This window comes from Netta rufina, assembly GCF_964035555.1.
Source record: "Netta rufina genome assembly, chromosome: 1".
Lineage (NCBI taxonomy): Eukaryota > Metazoa > Chordata > Aves > Anseriformes > Anatidae > Netta > Netta rufina.
This window is the reverse complement of record NC_140123.1, coordinates 126,790,682-126,811,577: the sequence shown is the minus strand read 5'-3', so window position 1 is coordinate 126,811,577 and position 20,896 is coordinate 126,790,682. Positions and strand designations below refer to the sequence as shown.

At 44.3% G+C, this 20,896-nt stretch overlaps 1 protein-coding gene across 1 annotated transcript; it reads left to right on the top strand.

Annotated features, from left to right (window-relative positions):
• Positions 1 to 663: 663 nt before the first annotated feature.
• On the top strand, positions 664 to 9,698 carry MFAP5 (microfibril associated protein 5). The gene is made up of 9 exons (XM_084290316.1): positions 664 to 733; positions 1,113 to 1,175; positions 3,769 to 3,816; positions 4,958 to 4,993; positions 6,030 to 6,065; positions 6,804 to 6,839; positions 7,548 to 7,635; positions 8,078 to 8,151; positions 8,761 to 9,698. Exons 2-9 carry the CDS (start codon positions 1,115 to 1,117, stop codon positions 8,880 to 8,882), a joined length of 501 nt encoding a protein of 166 aa, XP_084146442.1. The 5' UTR covers positions 664 to 733; positions 1,113 to 1,114; the 3' UTR covers positions 8,883 to 9,698.
• The last annotated feature ends 11,198 nt before the right edge of the window (positions 9,699 to 20,896 follow it).

Below are 20,896 nucleotides of genomic sequence, written 5' to 3'. Positions count from 1 at the left end.
TGCCCCCTGCCCCCTGCCCCTGCCCCCTGGCCCCGGGTGGTTTCAGATTCCTCCTGCACAGCATCACTGGCAGCGCAGGCTGGATGGGGCTGCCTGCTGGGAATGCTGTAATCCCGGGGAGCGGGGGGAGGCTACAGTCCGTCCTGTCACCATGGCGAGACGGGCGTGCTGTTTAGGGAAAACACGGATGGGGATGGGGATGGGGGGATCTGCAGCTTGTCAGCCCGCGGGAGAGGGGCAGGGGAGCGGTGAGAATAGAGGACTGCGGGGATGGGGTAGAAACGGGCAGTAAACGGGAAAACAGGGCTCGATGCAGTGGAGAGCAGGGGCAGTGTGTAGGAGGGCAAAGCCAAATGTGTAATGTCGACACAAGAATCCGATCCTGATGCTGGGCCATCCTGGGGGAATGGGAGGAGCAGTCTCCCTTTGGAGTACAATAAACTCTGGAATGAGGGTGTGGGCTGCTGCTCTTTGCTCCCCCCCCCCCACCTCATTCCAGCAGCATGATGACACCACGTCCCAACGTCCCCCTGGCTTCTTTTTCTTTCTTTTCTTCTTCTTTTTTTTTTTTTTTTTCCACTTCTTCCCAAAATTGTATTTTGAAGACAACCCAAAGTAGAGCATGTTCTGGGTGTGGCTGCATGTGATTTACCCAGTAGCCAAAGTGGGGGGAACCGCTGAAGGGGAAAGGCAGAGCGTCTGCTGCTGAAACAAGTGGAGACCGAGGGCAGCAGTAAGTGATGGGAATCTTATCTGTTCTCTCCGTACCCTTTAAAACAATGTGACAGTAGCAAAGAGTAGAGGGAGATAACAAGATAACTCTTCTTTGCATGCTGGCCTTGTGTGTGGAGGGGGGCTTAGCCACCTGGATGAAAGAAGGGACGGAGACTGAAAGGAGGTGGAAAGAAGGCAGATGGAATTACACGTTGAGCCCAAAATGTTTCAGAAACATCTGGAAAACAGGCAGATTAGGAGGGAGACAGGTGGGAGGAAAGCTGGGAAGAACAAATGGGAGGCAAATGGACAAGGAGATGGAGACTGCAGGCAGTTTCTGGGCTACAGGGGAGAGTATCCCCATTCCTAACTGATCTTTCCTCTCCTCCTGTCCACAGGGATGAAGACCTCTGGAGCCTGTACACTGTTGTGTCTCTTAGCTTTCTTCTTGTCCCCAGCCGGTGAGTCCATACTCCAAGGGGAGGATTTGTTCTCTACCTTGGCCCCATGGAGTATCCTACAAAGGTTTATGTGCCAATGATCTCAGGATAAAGACAGAGACATGTAGATGGATGGTGAAGGGGAAAGGACTGAACAGGAAAGGCAAGGTAGATAGAGGGTTGTAAGGAAAAATTTGGCAACTTGGGACTGGTTCCTGTTATGTGTCAACCGTTCAGCAAATAGCTGGAGTCACAAGTCAGAGGTCCAACGCCTGCACTACGGGGATGTTTGCATAAACTGAACAGTCAGGTTCAGAGTTTAGAAAGAGGGTTAGGTAGGGTTTCTGCTTGCTATAGATTATGCTGTACTTCATGCTCCACAAAATGTTGTGAAACAGTTGCTGTCCCTAGCGGTTCCTGCTGGAGACCCCCCCCCCCCACCAGGCTCTGTGGTTTTCAGAAAGTTTTGTCCTTCTTAGTGTTGTTGTTTCGACAAGCCTAACCTCCAAAGTTTAAAGCTTTTGTTGTTATTCTGTTTTGGTGCTTCGTGTCTTTGCTTGGAGTTTCTTTGGCAAAAATCCTGGCAGGATCAGCTTCGTGAGGGGAGAGGAAGGGGGTCAGCATCAGCCATTAGAGTCAGAAGACACAGGACAGACAGCAAATGAAGTTTAATTCCAGTGAGTGGAGAGAGTTTCATCACAGAAAGACTGTATGACAGAAAGGTGACTGCACCTATTACATTCAAACCAAGTTATCCCAATTTTCTCTACTCAGTCCTCCCCTCATGCCGAAATAGGTAGCTTGAGATGCACCTCCCTTGTTGCTTGGTCACTGCTTGGATCTGGGTTTTAACTGTAGCCTGGTTTTGTTCCCGATAACACTTTTTTTTTTTTTTCCTGGAAGCATGCACAGTATTTGTCACAAAGAGGATGTCATGTTTGTTACTATGAAGCAGGGAGGAAAGGCACCCAAGAGCTGAACTTGTAGGTGGCTTACAAAGCTAAAGGTAGAAAAAAAAATGTTGTTTTTTTACAATACATGAAATGAGGCCTCAAAGGAAGATTTCTTGCTTCTGTGTATCTTGTTTTAGAATTTCTGTTAAATTCTTGTAAATATTGTATTTAACTTGGAAATTAGCAGGAATCACCACCTGATGTCTCATCATTTTTGTTTTTGGGTCAGCTACAGATTTGGTGTGTTAGGGTTGCAGTTTTCTGAGACTTCAAGGGTGAAGTTACTGCAACTTGGATAACAAAATCCAACCATTTATAAAGCATATGAATTGGCACCTGAACAAATATAAATTAAAGTAATTGAAAATCTGAAGAAAAAAAAAAAAAGATGTAGTACTAAAAGCTGACTTTTCAGTGTTAAAATGGTCGGGTTTATGTCAGAATTTGAATTCTTCCTTTTGTATTAGGAACAATTTAGAAAGTAAAGATTTTTTTTATTTTTTTTTTCCCTCTGCTTATAACCATTACGAAACTAGCCAGAACAGGAAAAGTTTTGGGCTCCACTACAGTGTGTATGTAAGTTATTATACATGTCTGACTCTCCCTGGGTCAACAGCCAGCAGCTGAGCCCTTGCTGGCAGCTGGCTGTGGAAAGGAATAGCAGGGTCCCGTAATGCCACAGAGCAGGATTAAATAGAGGCCCCAAGAGTCCTTTTGCAGCCTGCAAGTAACAGCTCTTGGAATGAGTAAGAACTAAGACTAAAGCTCCAGACCAGATAGTCTTTTTACACGTGCAGTGCTCCCATTAAGCTAAAGGCTGAGTTAATAAAATATAGCAGGGTATACTGTGCGTGGCTGGTCCTGCACACATCCCTGCAGTGCCTCAGATCACTGTTGGTTTTTTCCCTGCCAACTCTTTCCTTCAATCCACCCCCAATTATGCAGACATTTCCCTCCTCCGTGGCTAGCAGGAAATATTTTCCTATTCCTGGCTACTGGAGGAAGCAGCTCTCTCACCGTTTATGTTTGGACAAATGAACAGTCTACTTCAGTTTCAATCTCTCCTCTGCCATACAGCATGCACAGTCAAGCCTTCATTCTTCCTCTCAAATTCTTGCAGGGGCTGAGAGGGAAAACATCTTCCACTCTGTGCTCCATACCCAGGGGGAATGATGGACCACATAATTATTTGCTTAAGGAGCTGCAAGACCTGCAATCTGTTGCTTACTGTGCCAACAACTCACTCTTGTGACTCCAAGCAAATAATTTCCATGATTCAATTTCCTCTTTCTTCTCTAAAATGCAGACAGGGATTTTGACCAACCTCCAGAGTGGGAAGGCAAGGTGCAATTTGTTTTCAAAGTGCATCAAAGGGTGATGCAGGAGTGCAAAGTCTGGTGGATCTGGAGGTTCCTGTGCTCAACCTTCAGCCCCGATGGAAGCAGCAGTGACAGAATCAGGACTCACTGTATCCAGAAGTTTTTGTAGAGGAAACCCAGCCAGCAGTGGAGGCTGAGGCAGAGAGGAGAGCGTTTCTCCCTTCAGCAGAGGGCAGTGTTGTCTCCTGGACAAACAAGAATCTCAACAAATTTCACAAGGCCTTCAGCCTATAGAAATCACTCTGTGTCCTTTCCTCACTCTCCTGTCTTCTCTCCTTGCAGACTGGTTTCCATTGGCCGTCAATGGGCAAGAACCGGATAGTGTAACTGGTGAGTATCACAGGCGTGTGGTGTGCTAGGAGCTCATGTCACCTAGTTGACCTACATAGTTACAGCCTACTTAATTGCAAACACTATTCTTCGTTTCCTTGCTTTTGATGCTGTAACCTTGCCTTTCAGTGAAGATTAAACAAGGCTTCTAAGACAATCTGCTAAGTGTTGCGTGTTCTTTACAAATAATTCAGTAGTGTTGGGGTGCTAAACACTTTACATGAAGTTATGTTTGCAGTCAGGGGCTGTGGGAGATCCATGAGAAGTCACATTTCTTTAGCACTGAGAAGCTAGGGGACCTCTACAACTGCTCAAGAAAATTCTGAGCATACAGGTGCACAAGTGGTGCAGTGCTTTAGCAGTGAGGGCCACTGAGAAAGGATATTGACTGATCTTCATAATGAATGTGTTTTAGCATGTAAATAGCTTTATCCCTCTAGCTCTTACTTCTTCCATTTCTGTGACATGATAAGGTAGAATAAATACATGTTTGCATTGTACTTCAGCAATCAGAGGAACCACAAGAGCCAGCCTTTTCTTCAAACTGAAGTCACTGGCTTAGACTTCAGACGTCTCCCAGATATAATCCTGTCATGTGCAATATCCAGGGCTTTCCAGAAAGCTATTCAGAAGCCAGACCAGAATATGTTCACCAAGTTCCCCTTTGCTTCACACTTTATCTCTCCATCACACCTACCTTAGCTTTGCCATCAGTTGCCTTTGAAAGAAACATATCTGCTGATGAAGTTTTGCAGCCAAGCCTAGCTTCTGGAGCTGCATCCCTCCTTCTGTGCAGCAGGTATTCCAGCTGCCTGTCCTGCTGCTGCAGGAACCGCCAGAGCTTTGGTTTTATGAGTTTTTCCTTCCAGTCAAGATGCCTACCCGTGGCCATATGTGAGCCAGAGTTCAGTAAGGGTTAGTATAACCTGTGCACTAAGAAATCTAGTTCCCGCTTAGCCACTGGGGAGAGCAATGGATAAGGGTGAGATGGGTTTACCACGTTTATGTACATACTGGATTGAACCCCTCTATTTCCCGAGCATATTATGGCAGCCAAGAAAATTCAAGCTAGCTGTGGCTTACTGTGTATGGAACCACAAAAGTAACGACAATCTCTCTCAGGACATTCTCTCTTTTCCAGGTGAAGTTCACACCGACTCTTTCATCAGCACACCTGGTAAGTTCTTACCTCGCAGCAACTTCAGGCCTCTTTTCCCCTTGTTCACCTTTAATGCCACTTATATAGCCCCAGAAATTACCCATTATGTTCGGGAACCCCTCCTCCCCATCTTTGACACCTAGACATGCTCTTCCAGCATTTACAGCTCTTGGGGAGCCCTTCCTGTGCTCCATGCAGGGAGGTGAATTAGGGTGGCTAATGACCTGTTCTCCAAGGAAATGGCAGTCTCACCTTGTGTACGCAGGGCTGTCTGAAGTTGTTCACACTGCAAGAAATCATGACAACCGAAGCTCACACACCCTGAGCTTTCAGAGAAAGCTGCAGGGAGGAAGACATTAAGTGACAAGGGGGAGAAATTGGTCAGGTTCACCAGTTAATGTGACAGCATTGCAACAAAAGAAAGATTACGTGCATGTCTGCTACCAGCCAGCAGCCATGCTTGAGAGCAGCTCCGTGGTATCTCCTCCGCTCTGTGACTATGCCCATCAGCTGGCGAGAGTATTGTGGGTCAATCTGAGCAGCTGTCATGGAGGAGCAAAGTGGAAGCACAGTGTCATGTACATATGGTGCATGATCTTCCTGGTGGGTGGTGGTAGGTGAAGGCAACCGACGAGTCTCGTGTTTGGTCTGTGAGACTTGACAGTCTGTAGGAGGATAAATAAAGACATTCTGTGTCCATATGAAAGTGGCTGTGGCTAACCTACATCTAAACCTGAAAAAGATAAACATGAAGCCTTGACAGCAGACTTTAGTTTCAAAACACTTATTGTGGAGGGATCAAGAAGAAACTCTTAATAGAAGGTGTACCATGGGGCCCATCTCTGCTGTACAGCATCCCATCAGCCGTAGGGAACCCAGCATATTCACAGGAGAAGCCTGCTGTTACCCTGACAGGTTGGATTGTGGTGATACTATGAACAGCATGTGGGATGGCTACACATCGATAATGATGAGCCATTGGCAGAACTGTGGGAGGGAGGAAGAGACTGAAAGCTCAAATTAAGATCTCTCAGAACATCTTCTCTTTTTCCAGCTGCAGCTGTAACACCACCTGTTCTTCTTAGTCCTGGTGAGTTTATTCTCACTTCACAGTTGAATGTTTCCACCTTCCCTCTCCTCCTCCTGTTCCTTGCACACCCAGAATTCCTCCTTCCCTGAATGCCCCTAACTGGGCTCTGTTGTCCAGAAGACTCCTCTCTACATCCATGTGTTTTGTCTGTGCTTCTGGATGGTGTTACTGCACGTGAAGTAGGTAGGAAAAGGAGAAGTCCTCCATTACCACTGATGAAAGCTTGCACCTATCAAGTCCTCTGAGTTCCCTTCCAGGTTGTCACTGGGTAAACAATAAAATTCACTGTGTTTTACTGTGATAGAGCTGGATTGGTTTATAAGAGGGAATAATAAAACCAACCATCTTTTGCTGCCTTGTCACAGACATTAAAGAACCATCTGGTAAGAAGAGTCAGTCACAGGCTCCTTCGCCTGTCTAGATAGATGGCAATTACAGTGACATATACTCAGCCTTTTGAATTATAAATTGGGATGTCTTTACAGTGTAATTTTGAACAGAAGTGGTAATGCTTCATGGTAAAGCTCGAATGGATTTTTACCATTGTTGGCTAGATAGCTGGCACTAGATTCATACTGGTTTTGTACCTTCTTTTGTTTCATGTTAGTAACAATAAAAGGTTTTTCCACATCAGAAGTTACAATGGAGGGCTTTTGAAAGAACTTTCCAGGTATTTGTTTTGAATAATCTGACGTCTAGGAAGGAATCATGGTAAACCACACTAACTTTGTCTTCCAGTTCAGTCTGACAGTGAAACCACAACAGCTTCATCAGGTATGTTTAAGTTCGCTGCCTGCACCTTCTCCCTGGCCCCCTTTCACCCTCCCTGTTACCTCTCCCAGCACGTGCTGTCTGAGCACTGAGCTTCATCTCCCGAGGCCTGCTGAAGAGTTCACTTCATTCTATTCCTTGTGTTACGAGTACTGGAGAAAGGCAGTAGTGGAAGCTGAAGTCTTTCACTTAGTGGCATGTTCAGGATGGGAGGAATTAGCAGACAACTAGACCAGACCTGCTGAGTGGCCAAGGGCTGGTGTTTCAGAAGGAAATGCAGGGGGGAAAAAAAAAAATCATAGTTTGCTATGGGGTTGATTGTCCAGAAGAAAGAAATAGAATTTGTGACCCAAAGTGTGAGGTTGTAGATCTATTAGAAACACGCATGTGAAACATACAACTACAATTCACATTTTGTTTGTGTCTGTCCCACTTAAAATGTGTGCTTTCAGTGTTGAGAATTCCCAGTGGGCTTGTTTTACACTTCACTTTACTCTTCCTTGCTTTTGTCTTATGAGGCAAGGGGATAAGAAATATTTGCCTTATTTTCTTCTTCTCTAAACCATCCCCATCTCTGACATGAGGATGGAAAGTGGAGCCTAGAGGCCTTCACTAGAAGTTTGGAGGACAGTACCTAGTGAAACTATATGCATGCCAGAATGCATGTAGCTGCCGTGATGCTGGATTGCACCTCTGTGTGTGTGTTCTCAGATTGTCGTGAAGAGCAGTTCCCTTGTACACGCCTGTACTCTGTTCACAAGCCTGTGAAGCAGTGTATCAGCTACCTCTGTGTTACAAGGTAAGAAAACAGTAGTCCCCAACAAAAACCCTAAAAGCTCTCCAGAAATGGCATGTCCAGTTCAGCAGTTGTTTCCTTTTGAAACTAGAGCTTCCTTTGGGAAACTAGTTGGTGAGATTAATCCTATTCTCAGAGCTGCCTTTTAAGGTGATTAATAAAACAGCATAATAACTACTATCTGTGCAGCACTAAAAAGCTATTTTGTGTCCAATTTTGTAATCCTTATGTAAGCTACTTGGCCAGATCATGAAGTCTTAATGAAGGCTACCTTTCTATTGACAACAGCCTTGTTCTAGATTAATTAATCCTAAAGATTTAGTGTTTGACTCCTCATCATGAGTATAAACATGAAATAATGTTTATTACCTATATCCCTTTTTTGTCTCTTTTTGTCCCTGTGCCTTTCTCCACTGTCCTTGGTGTGATCCTGGTGATCCCTCAGCGTGCGGCGCATGTACATAATAAACAAGGAGGTGTGCTCCCGTATTGTCTGCAAAGAGAACGAGGTCATGCAAGGTGAGTGACAGCACAAGCTGACCTAGAAGAGGAAATCCAAGCATAGCTGTAGCCATCTGACACTGTCTCCAAGCTTCAAGCTCACATATTTCCCAGACCCAATCAATATGTAGTAGTTTCCCTGGGCTTATTTTGGGGGAGCTCTAATGCAATGCAGGATCCAGTATGCATGCCATGAAAAACGCTAGGAAGTAGATATTGTACTACCAAAAAGTTATGGAGCTCTTGATTCTGGCTTGAATCTAGTCAGCCTTCATCATGCTCCACTAACTCCAGGCAAGCCTTTATTCAAAGTTACATTCCTTTGAGGTCAAAGAGTAACTGTCAGTATTTCTATTCACAAATTAAAACTGGATCCAGTCAAGATTTCTCATGCAGTCTTTGTTGCAGCAAAATTTGAATGATTTTAATATGCATTGTACATGAATAAAGCCACAAGAGAATTAACAAAGGCCTAAGGGTTTAGTCGCTTTCCTCATGTATATGAGCATTCAGCAGTTCCAAAAGTTTCTGCAGGCACAGAGAAGGATGTACTTCTAACTATACTGACAGTGAAGAATTTGAAGGAAACTTTGATTATCCCTCAACATGTATTTGCTCTGTCTTCAGATGAGATCTGTCGCCAGCTGGCTGGCCTTCCTTCTCGACGTCTCCGCCGATCGGGGCAATTCGCGCATCTCCCCTGCAGACAGCTCCTGGAGCAGCAGCAGAGAAGCCCTGGTGCTCTGTAAGCTACCAGCAGTAGAAGAGAAAAAGGAAGGGAGAGAAGAGAAATCATCACCTACAACCCAAGAGAAGTCCTTCTTGCTTGTTGTGATTCCCCCACCATTTTCTTACTTCTCTGCATTCTCCCACATCCTTTTCTTCAGGTGCTGCAGCACACAGAGTCCCTGTCTGCTACCCTGTCGTCGTGGCTGCTCTTATCCTCTATCTGTTGCTGAGGATGTGGGATGCTCCCCTTCTCTTTCAGATTCTGTTCAGCAGGCCATGATCTGCTCATTTCCCAGAGGTCCTTATAACTGTGCTGCATCTTCTCTTCTTTGCCCCTGCAGAGAAACCTGAATGAGACAGGATGTAATCCTCTCCTATGGCAGAGATGCCCTAGGCTGTCTCATGTGAAGGAGTGCAAACCCTGATGCCCTAGACTTTATGCCTTTGCCTAGGTTTCTTGCATGGCATCAGTGTGAGTTCTGATACACTTGCTCAGCCTGTGCTTCTCCAGTCCTGCTCAGCCACTGAGTTTGCTCTGTGATAGCACAGACTCCCTCTGTCTGCTGGACTCAGAGAAGTAACAGGACAGGGAGATGAGCTGTCCTCAACCCAAGACAAACCTCATTGTCCCTGTATGGCAGCAGATCATTTATAACTACCTCTGGGAATTTCTTTCAAGCCCATTGCCTCCCTCATACACAAATGCTACCAAAAGGAAGAACTCTGGATTTAGTACGGCATGATATTTTTCTCAAGAAGATTATGTTGGATCAGAGGAGATCTCTCCTCTCCTCTCCTCTCCTCTCCTCTCCTCTCCTCTCCTCTCCTCTCCTCTCCTCTCCTCTCCTCTCCTCTCCTCTCCTCTCCTCTCCTCTCCTCTCCTCTCCTCTCCTCTCCTCTCCTCTCCTCTCCTCTCCTCTCCTCTCCTCTCCTCTCCTCTCCTCTCCTCTCCTCTCCTCTCCTCTCCTCTCCTCTCCTCTCCTCTCCTCTCCTCTCCTCTCCTCTCCTCTCCTCTCCTCTCCTCTCCTCTCCTCTCCTCTCCTCTCCTCTCTTGATGCCCATTCCAGGCAAGTTCCAAGGAGCAGAAATATGGCTGCATCTGCTCCTAAGCTCCAAGAGAGCCCAGAGAACGTGCATGTCCTTGGAGAACTGGGAACTTGCTTCCTCTGGGCTGAAGGACAAGGCAGAAGGCAATGAATTAGCTTGTTCTGATGCCTTGTCATGGTCTGGATACCTCTACACTCTCCAGCTGCTGAGCCTGCTTTCAGTATCTCCACCTCGGTTCCTACCTCCTGACCAGGGAGCTTCTGCACAAAGCAGAAAGGAGTCACAAATTGGAATGAGATGTGGGAGAGGAATCCTTATCTGCAGGTTCACTTTGTATGCAGTCCTGCACGGAGCCAGTTACTTGTGAGGTGGTGGAAATACATGTATCTACAGGCTTGAACACAGAGACAGACCAACCTTGGGAAAATATTCACTCTGGTAGCACTGAATGTCTGTTGGCTGCTAGAGAACCTTGTTTTCTGGATACATAGCAAACACTTCCAGGTATATAGCCAGTTTTCACTGCAAGAATGGAAGGGAAGGAGCTGTCTGAAGTGTCTTAACCACTCTTCATGACTTCTGGTGGCATGATCAGCCATTCTGTGGGGCACCTGAGCTCAGCAGCTTAGCTCATTGCAGCAGAAGACCAGAGAGACCCTGTGCCTAGGATCTCTAAGTATTGTTCCTGACTGCAACAGACAGGCACTTTGCTAGAGCAGGCGTTGACACCCATTGCATAATATGCTCTGCTGCTGAACCGAGTACCATTCAGCCTGGCAGGAGCACTGGTCTGCTGAACAGCCGGAGTAACATAATAGAGGGGACAGGATGCTGTGCAGAGGCAGAATTCTCAGAAAATTGAGAAGAAAAACAGATAATGTAATAGCCTCTCCACATGACTTAGGTTTCTGCTGTATGCAGCAAGAAACTGCATTATGTCTTCTGTGTCGGGGAAAATACCCTTATGCAGAGGCATATGTGTTCTACATAAGGTCAAAATTGGCCATAGATGGGATAAAACTCTCTCTGTTACTTCATTATGCAGGAGAAAGAATTCCAGGTTACACAGTGACTGGAATTTCATCTTATACACAGGAGCATAGCACTCCTACACAGACAACGATGATCTTGAGTACTCAAGGCTCACTAGATTAGGGATGGAGTAGGATATTCTCTATACTGAGAGTATGTGTGTTTCTGTAGAGGAGGGCACCAAGAGCTTGATCTCAAAGCCATTCAAGTCATGTGCAGCCATTGACTTCTGTGGTAAGATACCTGTAAAATTTGCCTGTGAGGAGGAAGGTAAGCCGGAGATGTCAGATAGAGCTGTTGGAAATTGCTCTAGGGCAAGTCTCCACCCTGTATTTAGAGTTGAATGTAAGCTGATATATAAATATATAACTGTATAACATAGCTACTGTACAGTACATAGAAATTTAACATTCATAAATTTGGGGAATGGTTTGAAACCTTTCTGTTACTTGCTTTTAGCAGGGGCAGGAAGAGGTGCTCCTCCCCAGGAGAACATTGTTTTAATGCTAGAGTCCATATAATACACACAAACTATTAAAAGAAAATTTATTTCCTGTTGTTCTTGGCAACTTTCATGTGTTTGGGTTTGTTTGTCTCTGGCTGTATTTCCTACTGATTTATGGTTAGATTTGACTCCAGCTCGAATCCGTCATTTGGAGCTCTTTACTGTCTGCTAGCTCAGTCCTGGGCTGCCACCCACCCTTCACTCATGAATCACAGGTCTTTCTAGGAGGTGGGTTTTTTTTTGTTTTGTTTTTTCCTACAGATACAGAAAATTACACTCAGCAATTTATTTATTTATTTATTTATTTATTTATTTATTTATTTATTTTATTCTTAAATGGATGGTTGTGCTAGATTTTCCTGACAATTGGTAGCTGCTGAGCACAGGGATAACTTCTCCCCGCCCATGAGATGCATGCTGAAAACACATCTTCTCACTGAGCATGTGCCATGACTTAATGACAGAGAATTACTGTCTCTAAGTAAAATGGTAAGGTGGTGGAAGCAAGAGAAGAGCTGTGATGCATCATCTTATAAGCAAATAATTTGTCCAGTAGAGACATTTAGCTCAGAAATGAGGATAACTGAAAGATCTACTACATTAAATATTACACATCTAGGTCAAGAGGATTAGAAAAAAAGGATCTTTCATTGAACTTCTGACTTTCACATAGATTCATCAGGCACTAACTGTGCATTGCATTTCATTTACAAAGATGGAGCACCCAAAGCATACATGTAGAGGACTCTAGGCAGTGTCTGTACCTGTGCAAGCAGTCAAGAGGATTGCATTTAGATGCTATTTCTAGAAAAAAAGTGTCTGTGGGCCATATTAACCATTGAACTGCCTCTAATAATGTCCCAACATTCTTCAGGACTGAAGAGCATGCTATTGCAACACCTGTTATTGCAAAACACTGTCCCCTAGGATCAATGTTTCTTGCTGGCTGACATTGGTGAGTCCCTGTTTTGGATGATTGCAATGAAAATAGCCCCAGCCCAAGTGACTGTAAATGCTGCTCCCACCTACACAGGCCTGATCCTGCTTGCACTCATCTCTTTTGTCTCTGCAGTGTCCTATCAGCATGTTCCATGGGCTATGTGAGCTGAGCACATATGCCATTGTCTTTTTATGATTCGGTTTATTCTTCCCTTGCCCTTCAGTACTGGAGCCCACAGACAGGTTTCTCAATCTCTGTTAGTATTTATCTCCCCTGCCATTCCCACCTGGGTTGCCATAGCTCTGAGTTGCAGGTCTCTGGACACTGCTTGTTCTCAGCACCTTGCTTTTCTCTTGTAAACTGCACAAGTGGTTTTAAACACAGCTCCAGTAAAGTCTGTGAGGCTGAACAAGCCAGAAAGGTGCCAGAGTTCCACTTGAGAAGCACAGCATAGAGTTTGTGGCTGATTTTCATAAACTCTTCTGACCTGGAAGGGGAGTAACAAGGCCTGCCGTCGCTTCCCACGCAATGGCTGTTTTTGCTCATCTTGCTGTCACAGCTCCTGATTACTGATCAGCGGTGCCAGTTTCAAGGCTGCAGTGCCCAGCACTCTGGTGCCTGGTTGCCAGTTTGAAGTGGTGCCTCACATTGCTGAGGACAGGGAGCTGGCCTTCCCCTGCCATCCTGGCTGCACAGACAACAGCTTTCCACGGCATTCAGAATGTGAAGGTCAATCGGTCTTCCCATTGAAGAATTTCCCATATTTCTTGGGAAAGAAAAGGAGTACTTGAGACCAATATGTTACACCCTCTGCAATGCTGTTGCTCAGCTTTTGCTGTGGGGAATCATGGGGAGGCTGTTGGAAGCAGCTGCCATGGAATAAGGAAGCTCTGTGTTGACTGGATCTTGCCTACGAGCAGGTGAAGCACTAACAAAATGTGGTGTCATCCGGTGACTCAGCTTGGAGGGATCCCTAAAGGGCATACTGCTGACTGCAATGCGGGCTTGTCCTTCACAGGGGGGAGCTGTGCTTGCAATCCATGCAGAAGGAACACCACTGTTACATAAAGAGTAGCTGGACTGAAACCAAAAATAACTTACATTAAAAAAAAAAAAAAAAATACAAAATATTTTAAAGATACTTGATCCGATCCCATTTACTCCTGTCTCCACGTAGTCTGACATTGTTGGATGGTGTACATGTCTCTGCATGGGTCCAGCTGTGAACTGTCCCTTGACTGGGGCACAGGAGGTCTGAGGGTCTGAGTTCTGTTTCTGCATCTCCACTTTCTGCTCTGTGATCTTCAGTATCTTGCTTCATTTCTCTCTGTTCCTTTTACATCCTTAGCCCTTTTAATGCAGCAAGGTGGAATAAACTCCAACAAAATAGAGTTGAATTTTAGTCCATAATAAATAAATAAGTAAATCCCAAAATGTGGAACATCGTGAACCAATTTAATTGTCTACTTTTGCCACTAAAATAATGTGTGTGTGTTTTTTTTTAATTATTTTTATTTTTTTTTAGTAAGTGTTTCCAATAATATAAATTGTATCAGAACTTAGTTCTGCTAAGTTTTGAAAAAGTTGGCAAGGATGGAGAATCCACAGCCTCTCTTGTCACCTGTTCCAGTGCTGCATTGTACTTAAGATGGAAAATATTTTACTGATGTTAAATCAGAAATTCCTTTATTGCAGCTTTAACCTGTTGCCTCTGCTCCTTTTGCTGTGCACCTCTGAGGAAAGTCTGGCTCCCTCTTCTCTACAATTCTGCTGCAGAGAATTGAAGAAAATAGCAAAAAGAAATATTATAAATCATACAAAGCCCGAGCTTTCTTTCAAATCAAAGTATTTTAATAATTACAATTACTTATCTTCTTTTTGGGAAACTGCATTAAAAATGCAGAACATTATTAAAATCAATTTTTCAACTAAAGGATTTATATTCTGTGTCCCTGAAGTTTGTCTCTTTGCTTGTGCTCATATAGCATCTGCTTCTTCTTGTGTACTGCCTGCCACTGAGCCACTTTTGATTTCTCTGCCTGGGGTTTGTCAGCCTCGGGTTTCACTGCTCTGCCCTTAGATGGGATCTTTGCCTTTTTTGGTTTGTCAGCTTTCACATTCTCTAGTCTCTTGATTGCTTTCTTGGCCACTGTGGTTGCCGGTTTCTTGGCTTTGCTCGGTATTTTGTTCAGAGCCAGAGCTATTCTGTGCTTTTTTTTGCAGTGCCTGCTAAGAGTCAGGTGCTTCTTGGTCTTTGCTGCTTTCCTGACTTCTCCTTGACTTTTTGCTGAGCTTTAGGGAGTGAGAAGCACCAAGTTCTCTTGTGCTGTCCTTGTCCAACCTCCTGAGCTCCAGCCTGGTGCAGCTGTTTTTCTGATTTTCTTCTGTACTACTTCAACCAGTTCCCTTTCGGAGTGGTGAGATAAAGCTAATTTGTGCTTCTTGGAGACAGGCATAACCTTCATAATCATCCACCACCACCCCCGGAGACTGTAGGTTTGCAGGATTTGGATCCTACTGCCACTTCATCTGGCTTATTTACAGATGCCTTACAGGCTGGAGCACACACGCAGCAGCAGCAATTGTTTCAGACATGAAAACCAACTCACACAATGTCTTGACCAAGGTCTTGGTTTCACGTTGATGCACATGTCAGCATGCTGTCTCTTGTAATGGGTGCCTTGTACCTACAAAATGTTTCCATGTTCAAAGCAGTCCTGTGGGACTTATTGCTCTGACTGTTCCCCTGTAGCACTGAAGTCAGACTATCAAAAAACACACCCACTAGAAAATGCTTTACAGCTCACTATGCCTCTTGTCTGGTACCCAAATGGCACAGAGCAGCTGCAGCAAGCAGTGTTTGCTATTATTATGGATTAACTCAATTACAAATTAATTGTGCTTTCTTCCACAGCCTAGTGCTAGCCTTGGGTTTTATCCTTGCTTTGGAAGAAGGGTTCAAAAGAGTTTCTTTTCATTGCATAACACATCTGAAAAAAAGAAAAAGAAAAAAAAAAGAAAAAAAAAGACGAGTAGTGAGTGTAGTGATCACAGAGGATGTATTAATACATTTTTGACACAACAGAATGCTAAAGACCATTTGGGGCTTATGTGATGCAATTGAGAAGTTTGGGCTTCAAATTAACAATGGAGTTATTAGCTCTGTTTATGCCAATTTCACCACTGGAACTTAGCCCAAGAACTTCATGAAGGATGTACTGAGACTGAGGAAAAAGTAAAAATTCCTGTTTTTACTGGATCAGTCTTGGTCTAATGTTTAAAATAATCAGAAAACAGCTAAAAGTGTAGATTTTTACCTAATACTGAGAATCTCATTAGTGAAAATGAATAGTGTGTTTATACTGGGGGATTGGACTAGATGACCTTTCCAGGTCCCTTCCAGCCCCTAACATTCTGTGATTCTGTGATTTGCTGCCTGGTGCAGGGTGAATTTAGCTGTTCCTGAGGCTCTCTACACCATGGTCACAAGTACTTTTCCCATCAGCTCTCCTCAAGCCCAGCACAATCATTACACCGTTCCTCTTAGCCCCAGAGTCCGTCAGCTGGTATCATTGTACCTTCCTTTTGGCTTAGTTTAGGAAAGACGTCTGCACTCTTCACAGTCTCTCATTTGCCATTTCTGTTCTCTGAGGGTTCCTAACAGCGCTGCTTCAGGGCAGGTTTTTATCTCTCCAGTCTTTGAGCTTCATTTAGTCTTGTCAACTGTTTCTCTGTACCAAGCTAGCCCCTTTAAAGTAAATGTGCCTGTGCCCTACCCCTACCTGTATCCATACAGAAAAGATAGAAGAGGTGAGTGAACACAGTGGCCCATTCCTGACCACAGACTGGACAAATGGAAATTAACTGGTCATGTATGTGAATGCAAGGGCTCTGTGTTTCAGTGAGACAGAGTTGCTTCGAGGCCATGCCTGAGTAGGCAGCAGAAGCAGTGCTACAAACCAGTGTGTGTAAATCCATTGGGCACCAGTGAATTGAACTTTCTGATCATAATAATTCATAATCATTAATTTCCCAGGGTCTTTGCTTTCCCTTCAGATTCTTCCTCTTCTTTCTCTCCTCTGCTTTCTAGGAGCTTCTTCCAGCCTTTTTATTCGATCAGAATCCACGATTTTGGCTGGAACCAGAAAGGGTATTTTTATGCTCTATGAAATTAGCTGTGAAGTTCTCACACTCTTGGATACCTTCCCCTACCTTGGCAGATAGCTCAAATGTTTCATAACTCTGACCTCACTGCTTTACAGCAGAAACTTGGGAGCCTCCCATGTAGTCATGGCTGAAGAAATACTGGTAATAGCAGTCTCTCATTCCCATCCCGTGGCTCAGAGCACTGGGCCCCCTGGAAGAGGACCAAGGTGTCAGGGGCAGACCCTAACTCTACTGTCTGACATTCCACACTGGCATTAAGGAGTAGAGTTTAGTGGTGACACCCCACAAACTTTCTGGATGTGTCCAATGATAAGAACATCCAAGCAGATCTGAGCTGTAGGGGGAGTAAGAAAAGAACTAGCAAGGCTATCTTGAATCTTCTGAGAATACTCACTTTGTTCTTAAGCAAACGTTGTAAGATGCAAGAACACAGTTCGTGAGGACCTCCAGCCAAGGAAAGTTTATAAAACTCCAGGGAAATCTCAACATATGGCTGCAAGCCAAGGAACATGCAACATACTGCACTTTAGTGAGCTCACAGGCACTTCTACCACAGCCTCTCCCAGCAAAAGACTTCCTCAAAGAGAAAAGGAAAATTATTATCAGGATCACCCAGGTCCCAGGTGCAAGCTCTTTTTGCAGTGAGTAGCATGAACTGCAAAAACTGTACAAACAGGAGCTAATAAGAGATAACTTTGGTCTGCGAAACCATAACCACAGCGAGGAGGTGACTCTCATTGTGAAAAACTGCGGTGCAAAACAGAGTTTCTCCCCGTGACTAGCAGATGATTGCAGAGATACAGAGCCAGTAACTTCCACTAATGAAGGGGAAGATGTGGTTGGGAGCAGGGTCTGGGTGCCCAGGCCAGGGGACTGAGCTGTAGAAGGATGGAATAACATTGGAATGCCGCACGCAGCACCCTATGCAAAAAGAAAATGCTCTCCAGGTCTGTGCAGCACAAAGCCAAAAGCCAAGTCAGATAGACAGGGCATGCCAGAGGCTGGAGCTGCATGCACTGCTGTGGGAAGCAGCAATGTGCAAGTAGCTCTAGTGGTACCTCCCCACCCAAAGCTCTCAGCATGGGGAAGGTGCATTCTGCTTTGATTGCAGACTCTGTGTTTTTCTTACTGTAAATGAGATAAGGTGCCAACCTTGTCACAGCCTTGAGCTAGTGAAGTCACATGAGGACATTTAGTGCATGTGCTTGGACTCTAATCATATTTGTTACCTACATTTATGGTGGGGAAGCCATTCACTAGCTTCCAAACTCCTTAAACCAACCCAGACCCTTTCCTCCTTCAAGTGGTGGTCCCAGCAGGTGTCAGGCACTGGTTGCAACAGATGGAGCTGTTGCTGTCTAGTGATGTGGTGTGGGAATTAACACTGGTCAGAAAAAATATGTGGGATCACAAAAGTAGGATTAGGGTTCATTAGGTCCTACAAGGAACCCAGGCTGGGCTAGTAGAGAGCTACAGGCAGGAATGAGAAGCACATGCAGGACTGCGGTTGAAAGATGTGTACTCAATTCAATAGTTTCACCCTAATTTGCCTCATCCCCCAACACAAAAACAAACTTGACAGGGGAACAAAAATAAACTGTGAGTCAAGCCTCCAGGTAAAGGTTTTGCAGCATGAGCCTGGAAAGCCAAATTACTAGTAAAATGCATAATAAAGTATGATCTTAGTGCGCGCACACGACAACCTCAGTTCTGCATCAGTGGCATCATCTAGAATCCTGCAGCATGCAGTAGTGCACAAGGTGGGGACCAAGGTTTCATAAAACCACCCTCCCAGTGGTACTCCCACACACCCTTCCCTCTTGCCTTCTCTCCCACCCATTTCCTTCTCATCACCTTGGATCCCTGCTCCTGTCTAACATAGCTGCCCCCTCAGAGACAGTAACCCACAGCAGTTTAGGTTTGCATTTGCAGCTTCCCAGCACACACGTACAGACACACATCCCTCCTGGCCATGTCCACTCCAAGTGGACTTGGACACACATCCTCAGAGCTTTCGAATATCTCTGTGGTGCTGTATATTCCACACCACAAAAGGCAATGCTTTGCGTCACCACTGTTGAAACCTTCTGAGGCACAGCATCAGATGCATCTCAAGAAGAGTTGGCAGGTCTAGGAACAAGGACATTTGCCCCATGGAGCAAGCTGCCTCCTCATCTAGTGCTGTTGTTTTTTTGTCACCTAAGATGGGAGCAATGGGAGTTGTTTGCCTGGCAGAACTGCCTGATCAAGCGGACTACCTCCGAACTGGATCTGTCTTTCAAAACCGGGTGATGAATCTGTGGAACAAACACAGAATGCAATGTAATGCACTTACAGGATCAATGTCTTTATTTGCCTGGGTCTAACTACAAAGAACTATGCTCTTGCCCTGCTCGAGGTGTCTGTGCAAGTTTGTGTCCACAGTGCACCAGCACTTGTTGAGCAGAGAAAGTTTTTCTGGTTGAGGTTTTCGCTTGAGGCGAGGGGAAGCAGGTGGCTGCATTTTTTGTGCTCAGTGTAAGAACTAACCAACTGGTGATGTTGGCGGTCGTTTCAAAATGTGATTTCTGAGCAAGGGGTGAATGGAAAAAATAAATATGTATTTATATCGATACACAACAGCACACAACTTCCTGTTGACTAAACAAGCAACTTCTCTTCTGCTTTGGGGCTAGGTAATAACTTTTAATTATTCACCACATTTTTGCTCTCTGATTTCTTAGCTCTTTGCTTTCTGATTTCTTAGCTTTTTGCTTTCTGAAACTTTAGTAATAGTGATGGTGATATTCCTCCTCTGCACCTACAGTGCTCTTCAGTCTGCTAATCATTTCTACATTGTTCTCATTTTAAGACAAGGAATAAACTCCTGAGTACAAGAAGCTTAAAAGGATGCTGGGACATCCTTCTGGAATCCTGATGAGCTGGAGCAATGTCTTTTTCTAAATAATACTTCAAACACACCAATACAGAAACCTTTCCTAGCCTTCCCCAATGGCCTTATTTAACGGACCTGAGCTTTAATCAGAAACACAGATGAAGTCATAATCTGCAAACTGTTTCTCTGTCCCAAACCAAGTTCCTTCTCCAAATAACTTTGCTTTGAACAGCAAGGAAGGAAATTCAGAGTGGTCAGAAGTGGACAGAATCTCTTTTCATGTGTATAAGCTCCCATTCCAAATAGTCCCACTGTATGTTAGATTTGTCAATTTACAGCCAGTAACTAGCAGCTAGATCAGGGATCAAAAATGTTTTGCTAAATTTTTTCTTTTTTTTTTTTTTTTCTTTCTCTCTCTCTCTCTCTCTTTTTTTTTTTTTTTTTTAACCAGATCTGAAGATCAGAGGTGACCTCTGCTACTGAGAAAGAAAAGCTGCAGCTCCTGCCACTCCATAGGTGCTGAGGGTCCCTCTCAAGATGTCACCCTAGACTTGCTACAAGACCCTGAAAGTACATCCACCTGCTGGCTTTGACACCAAGATGTTTCTGCTCTGGCAATTAGAGGTAGAAGCAGAGAATTGCTACTACTGCCTTTGGACATTTATACTACCAGTGAGAGGGAAGCTGCTGCTCAAAACAAAGGGTGTTAGAAAGCCTGCATCATTGCTTTGACTTGCTGACCCTTGCCAAAGAGTGACGTAAAAATAACTCATCTATTCATTCATACATTTTTTCTTTCTTATCTCTGGGCAGAGCATCAATATTTAAGGAAGAGCGCTGATGTTTTAAACCTTGAAGAATTAATTCCACTTACAGACAGAACCTGAGAAAGGATCTACTTAAACATTTCATGACAATTGGCATGTTAAACCTTTGAGAAAATCATTACCCACAGATGGGTTTATGGGGACAAGTAGGCTGGGCATGAAGACATTTTTCAGCTCCTTTAAATGAAAAAAAAAAAAAAAAAAAAAAAAAAAGGTAAAGTTTTCTATAAATGTTTGGTTGTGAAAATTAGGAACTAGAACAATAATAAAGCTGAAGCTACCTTAACTTATCTGATGAAACATAAACAGTTGTGATCTTAAGAAGCGCATTTCATGGGGTGTGTTGCTTTCTTTCCTTCTTCTTCCTTTTTTTTTTTTTTTTTTTTTTTTAATGTCCTGTGTAACAAACATCCTCTTTGCATTATTGAAAGGAAATAAATAATATGAAAACGTGACAAAATGACCCTGAGACTGACCTGGGAGATTTTTCACAAGGCAGTGCTAGGGTAAAGGCTGAAAGTGGGCAACTGTTTTATTAGCTGGAGTGTCCCCTTTGAGTCTGTTATGTAGGATGGGGATTTGCAAGAGATGCAGGCTGTTCTGGCTTTGGAAAAACCCTAGGAGCCAGATCCTTGAAGAGG

Bases quoted from the DNA above. Each gene is read 5' to 3' on its own strand.
- MFAP5 (XM_084290316.1), top strand. From the start codon at position 1,115: ATGAAGACCTCTGGAGCCTGTACACTGTTGTGTCTCTTAGCTTTCTTC. The intron at 6,840-7,547 runs GTATGTTTAAGT...GTGTGTTCTCAG, and splicing joins AACCACAACAGCTTCATCAG to ATTGTCGTGAAGAGCAGTTC. The intron at 7,636-8,077 runs GTAAGAAAACAG...GTGATCCCTCAG, and splicing joins AGCTACCTCTGTGTTACAAG to CGTGCGGCGCATGTACATAA.